Raw genomic sequence first — 5894 nt, 5'->3', positions numbered from 1 at the left:
TTATATATAATTATACCTCAATTATATACATAATCTTTTTAATTAGCTAGTTTTTTTAATAGATTTCTTTACTTAACAATGCAAATTAATAGTTCTAGTACAAGACAATATTGTCTGTTATATTGTGACACTTAGATAGAGAACATTGTAGGCAAAACTTAACAAAATATGCCTGAAAATAAACAAAAATAAAATTTAACATAGAAAAATAAATATAAAAATAATTAAGGATAGAATAATAAAATTAATATAAATTTATACGAATGAATGTAATAGTTGTTTATGGTATTACATAGTCTAAGAGCCAGTGAAAGTCTGACTACAGCGACTTCATTTGCTGCATGAGGTCCTCCAGCGAGAGCTCGGCGGCGGCCTGCGCACCTCCGCTTGACTCCGGCGTACTACTGTCACCTGCAGCACCACCCGCCTCCACCTCCGCCTCCGCTGCCGCCTCCACACCTATACTATACGCCACCTACACACATTATTTTTAAATGTGTGTAAATCAATTCTACTCCGGTTTAAAAATTCAAGTCACATAAGTTTAAAACGTTCGTTGAGCTGAAGCTCAACAACTGAATGCGCAGCTCACAGCTCATCACGGTATGTTATAACTAGATCATAAATCTATAGATACGAATTGAGCTGATCTGCGAGTCAGTTCACTGATCTACTTCACATATGTGAACTGTGAGCTGATCTGCAGATCATCTAATTTAGTTGATTTACCCATGACTAATTTTATCTCTTAATTATTTAAAATCAGCAAATTTATAATTAAATTACATGTTAAGCTAAAATTGAATCGGATATAATATCACCAGAATTAACTATAAAAAGTTGTTATTGCGTTACCTGAACGCCATCTGCGAGCTGCAAGTTGGTCGGTGCCTCTTCCTCCGGAGCATTCTCTTCAATTAAACTAATACCTGCGAATTAGAAATGATCAGATTATGATGATCGGAGATTTGTGAGATCATAGTTGTGATGTCGATACTTACCCCACTCGTTGTCCTGATGCAGAGGGGCGGTATCCTCGCACACCTCCGCAGCCAGCTCTACAGGCGGGGGTCGAGCTCGTACTGCAGCCGCGCGCCTCACACACCACGCCTCTGAGCATGTGGGGTTCGGCTGCATAAAATTTCAAACTTGAACACTAACTCCAGAGAAGCTTCGGCACCCCCCACGACTAAACTCCCACCCCCTAAAGTCCCACTCAGTCTAATGTTGAGCCCCCAGATGAACTCAAAACTAGTTGGTGCCCGCACAAGACAACTACGTCCGTGTTTACCCATTTATATATTAATTGGTTGAAATATACATTATTGACGGTCGAGTTGGCGATTGTAGCTTTTATGGCGAACACAATTATATCTAAGGACTTACTATCCAAAGTTAAAAGTTGCGGAGACTGGTAGTTTTTAATAAATATAATCGTACTTAGGTTAGTTATTTTCACTACTTTTGACGTAACTTTGACAGTTTTATTTTATAAGTGGTCAAAGGTTTTTATTTTATACAGCCATAAGTCATGTATGCTACTAAAATAAATTAAAAAAAAATAACAAAAAAAACATATGAAATAGGCAGAATTTGATTCCCTAACAAAAGAAATTTGCAACGTCTCCGGCGCTATGGGATGAGCAGCCCCTCCGCCCTAGCGTAACAAGGCGCGGGTGCCTATACTCGCCTCCGCGCCTTGTTACAGCGGGCGGGGGCTGCTCCCCCTCCGCGCCTTGTTACAGCGGGCGGGGGCTGCTCCCCCTCCGCGCCTTGTTACAGCGGGCGGGGGCTGCTCCCCCTCCGCGCCTTGTTACAGCGGGCGGGGGCTGCTCCCCCTCCGCGCCTTGTTACAGCGGGCGGGGGCTGCTCCCCCTCCGCGCCTTGTTACAGCGGGCGGGGGCTGCTCCCCCTCCGCGCCTTGTTACAGCGGGCGGGGGCTGCTCCCCCTCCGCGCCTTGTTACAGCGGGCGGGGGCTGCTCCCCCTCCGCGCCTTGTTACAGCGGGCGGGGGCTGCTCCCCCTCCGCGCCTTGTTACAGCGGGCGGGGGCTGCTCCCCCTCCGCGCCTTGTTACAGCGGGCGGGGGCTGCTCCCCCTCCGCGCCTTGTTACAGCGGGCGGGGGCTGCTCCCCCTCCGCGCCTTGTTACAGCGGGCGGGGGCTGCTCCCCCTCCGCGCCTCCGGCTTTTCATAAACACTCTAGGGGTAGGGCAGAAAGTACCACGTGGTGTCGGGGTTGACTGATTCGGTTCTGTGACTCATATCCAACCTTACAATACAAATTTACAAAGAATTTAATACCACAATGACGCCACGCAACTGAAAAACCGTTAATAGATAATGCCAAAGAGTATGTAAACATTTCGCTAGTATACTATGAAATGGTTACATACTCTTTGCTACTTCGTAGTTTTGCGTTCCGTGTCTTCAAAATTATGAAATAATTAAACAATATAAATGTCAGATTTTCATTATTTTTAATCAATTTAAGATAACATTTCGCAATAAAAATTTAAATAAATAATATGTTTGGTTTAAAAAACTTTAATCGAATTAAATAGAGTATTTTTTTAATTTATTTTAGTAGCATACATGACTTATGGCTGTATAAAATAAAAACCTTTGACCACTTATAAAATAAAACTGTCAAAGTTACGTCAAAAGTAGTGAAAATAACTAACCTAAGTACGATTTTATTTATTAAAAACTACCAGTCTCCGCAACTTTTAACTTTGGATAGTAAGTCCTTAGATATAATTGTGTTCGCCATAAAAGCTACAATCGCCAACTCGACCGTCAATAATGTATATTTCAGCCTATTAATTTAATATCAACCTTATTCCGTTACATTAAGAGTTGTATCCTTCTTTACTATTAGCTTCTTTAAAATAAAAGTTATAATCATATTTTTAAAAGTATGTATTGGATATGTACATAAAATTAAGAAACATTCATAATAAAACATTACAATTTAATTGTAACTTACTTTAAGGCTCATCGTTGGGAAGAAGTCAGTCAATGCGCTGTATCCCAGATAATGACTGACATTACCAAATCCTAGCAAATACTTGAGGGCATTTTGAACTGGAATAAAACAGTACTACATTTTAATTTACACATTCTAAGTTCATAATGAAATTATAATAAAATAATAGTTAATAAGTACCAAGGAATCCAGCGACAATTCCCATGGTGGTGGGCAGGCTGGCTGCGCAAACGCCGTCTCTCTTCAGCGTCTTCTCGTCGATGTTGGACGCCACCACTAGAGGCGGCGCACACTGTAACAACAATCTTGATAACATAACCAGATACTGGTTAAGACCTTAAGTCCAGGAACATCAACTTCTAATATTAAAAACATCATCAAATATCTAGTTTTTTGGAACCCCGTAAAACATTTGAACTTCTTGAACCATATTCTTCTCTCATATTTCATTCATTATAATGCACTAATTGTATTTCTGTTTAATAAATTTGTTAAAAAACTTAAATTGCTTTGAAATGTCAAGATTCACATATAATAAAACTGACCGCAAAGCAGGCAGTCTCTCCAGGGACAATAAACTGAATATGTCCAGATACTGCATTTTCACTGACTCCTGATTCGAACCAATTCTGTCCGAGCTCGTTGCACGCCGTGTTGATGGCCATGCGCGCCTCAAAGTTGTCCACGCAGCTCAGCACTAGATCTACCGGACCACCCTTCAAACTACCTGAACTGAAAATTGAAAAGATAATGTCATTATCTGCAAATATTTCTTCTTAGTTTGTAAATGCTATAAAAATGAAAACTAAATCTTTAACTCTTCAAGTTTATGTACAGATTTTTTGTGTTATCATTTAATATATTGCTTTATAAATAAAACAGAAATTGGATATCAACTTGTTCAAAAGCAAAACATCAACAAAAATAAATCTACAAACAACAAGATGGCAAAACATTGCTTAAAAAGTTTTAGGCTAATTCGAAATATCTCTAATATTAATTTCTGCTTGATTATGATTACATTAATTATTTAAACATAGAGTTTTCAGAATAATATATAACATATCCATACCTAATTGTGTCACAAAACTTCTGAAAGTTATCAACGGTGGTGATGTTGTAGTTATGTGCATCTATAACAACATCAGGGTTGATGGACTGAAGTGTGGCGGCAGCAGCAGCCACCTTGCTCAGTCCTGCCTGGTGCGGCTGGAAGAACAGTCGGTTCATATTCGCCAGCTCCACCTTGTCATAGTCAAATAGGATCAACTGGAAACAAAGAACAAAGTTATAATGCTATAAGTACTGTCTGTTTACTTCATTACTTTTATAGCTCTAAATATTGTACAGACCTTTCCAATGCCACAACGAGTGAGCATCTCTGCTGTGACACTGCCCACCCCACCCACACCCACCACAGCCACAGACAACTCACGGATCTTCTCATAGTTGTCCACAATGCCCATTCGCTTCAGCGCCATTAGACGACTAAATGTAACAAAATGTGCAAGTATAGAAACATATTATTATACCTTAAGTTGGTATGTTTTGCCTGACTTTTGCAAAATTCATAAAGTTAAACATCACAAAGAGTAAACATTCGTCAACGAAAATAACTACATTAATATTTTAATACAAAATTTAGTATGCAAAATAATAAATACTTCACATGTAACATGCCATATTGTACTATTTTTTAAAGTAATAGCGCATATTTTGAATTAAAGTATGATGTAGCCGAGAAGCTATTGGATAAAAGTATACTCTCAAACCTTCTCCTGATATATAAAAAGAATAAGAAAAGAAAATACCTGTATGGATTTGAATCGACAACTTCTGCAGACATTACTTCGATTTTTTCTCTAACTGGACCCTTACTTCCTTGTGCGGCGGCTAATTTAGCCTCCAACTCCTCAATCTTCTTCTTTAACTCCTCAACAGTAGCCATTTTAGCTTAATATTTAAATTCTGCACCAAAATATGGATAAATTGTAATTCCTACTTTTGATTTCAGTACCACTTTCGTGTCAATCTAATTCTGACACTGACACTGCCACGGATAAATAAAAGATACATTTCCGTGTTGCCAGATTATCTCGTCGGGTAAAAATAGGTACAATGCAATTATGTTTAATTTTTGTAATAAGCAAAACCAAGATTAAAAAAACTTGAGAGGTGTCAAGGGACACCCGGATGGAACGAAGTTCCTTTCAATTAATTAGTGAAGGAACCAATGTTTATTCTATGAATAAAAAGCTTAAGTCTTCACAAGAAGTACATTTAATTTCTATGAATTTTCGTTATATATTGTCACGTCGTTGCCATGGTGAAGTAGCGCTCATTCGTCTATAGCAAAAAGTGTCGTGACAACTTTTCGTAAGATTTTTTTCCGTCTAGCCCCCTTTCACAACGCGCGATAAGGAACTTCGTTCCAAAAATTGCAATATCATTAAAACGGATTGATGCTATTTTATCTTAACAAGAAATTGTAATTTTTGAATTTATACATAAAACGATGTAAAAAAACATCCTTTTTAATTTTTGTTCGAATGTGTTCAACTAGCCAATCTATTGGAACTTTTCATGAATCACATCTCAGATTTCTGACCGAGGCCACGTGCACAAGGGCGACCGAATTGCGGTGAATAACCGCATCTATAACAAGATTGTAGGCTGATACAGTTCACATTCGACGTAAGCGTGAGTTTCTACTGCCGTACCAGGTGTACAAGAAAATAAATAAAAACCATCTCAATTTATTTGCCAAAGAAGAAACATATAATATATTTTTATACAGTTTATATGGCCAGTGGAATCTCATTGTAACACGTCGAAAAAACGATGTTGTTAAAAACATTTTTTATTGCTTTCATTATCTCTACATGGCACGAATTAATGATTTTTTTT

General features: G+C 38.5%; 1 protein-coding gene across 1 annotated transcript; it reads right to left on the bottom strand.

Annotated features, from left to right (window-relative positions):
• Positions 1 to 245: 245 nt before the first annotated feature.
• LOC106707319 (ubiquitin-like modifier-activating enzyme 5) lies at positions 246 to 5035 on the bottom strand. The gene is made up of 9 exons (XM_045680990.1): positions 4799 to 5035; positions 4340 to 4475; positions 4060 to 4256; positions 3533 to 3719; positions 3168 to 3279; positions 2988 to 3085; positions 1002 to 1131; positions 856 to 929; positions 246 to 475 (listed from the first exon to the last, which is right to left on the bottom strand). The coding sequence occupies exons 1-9, from the start codon at positions 4933 to 4935 to the stop codon at positions 320 to 322; spliced, it is 1227 nt and encodes a 408-aa protein (XP_045536946.1). The 5' UTR covers positions 4936 to 5035; the 3' UTR covers positions 246 to 319.
• Positions 5036 to 5894: the final 859 nt, after the last annotated feature.

Source organism: Papilio machaon, chromosome 2 (assembly GCF_912999745.1).
Source record: "Papilio machaon chromosome 2, ilPapMach1.1, whole genome shotgun sequence".
Lineage (NCBI taxonomy): Eukaryota > Metazoa > Arthropoda > Insecta > Lepidoptera > Papilionidae > Papilio > Papilio machaon.
This window is presented reverse-complemented; position numbering and strand designations above follow the sequence as displayed.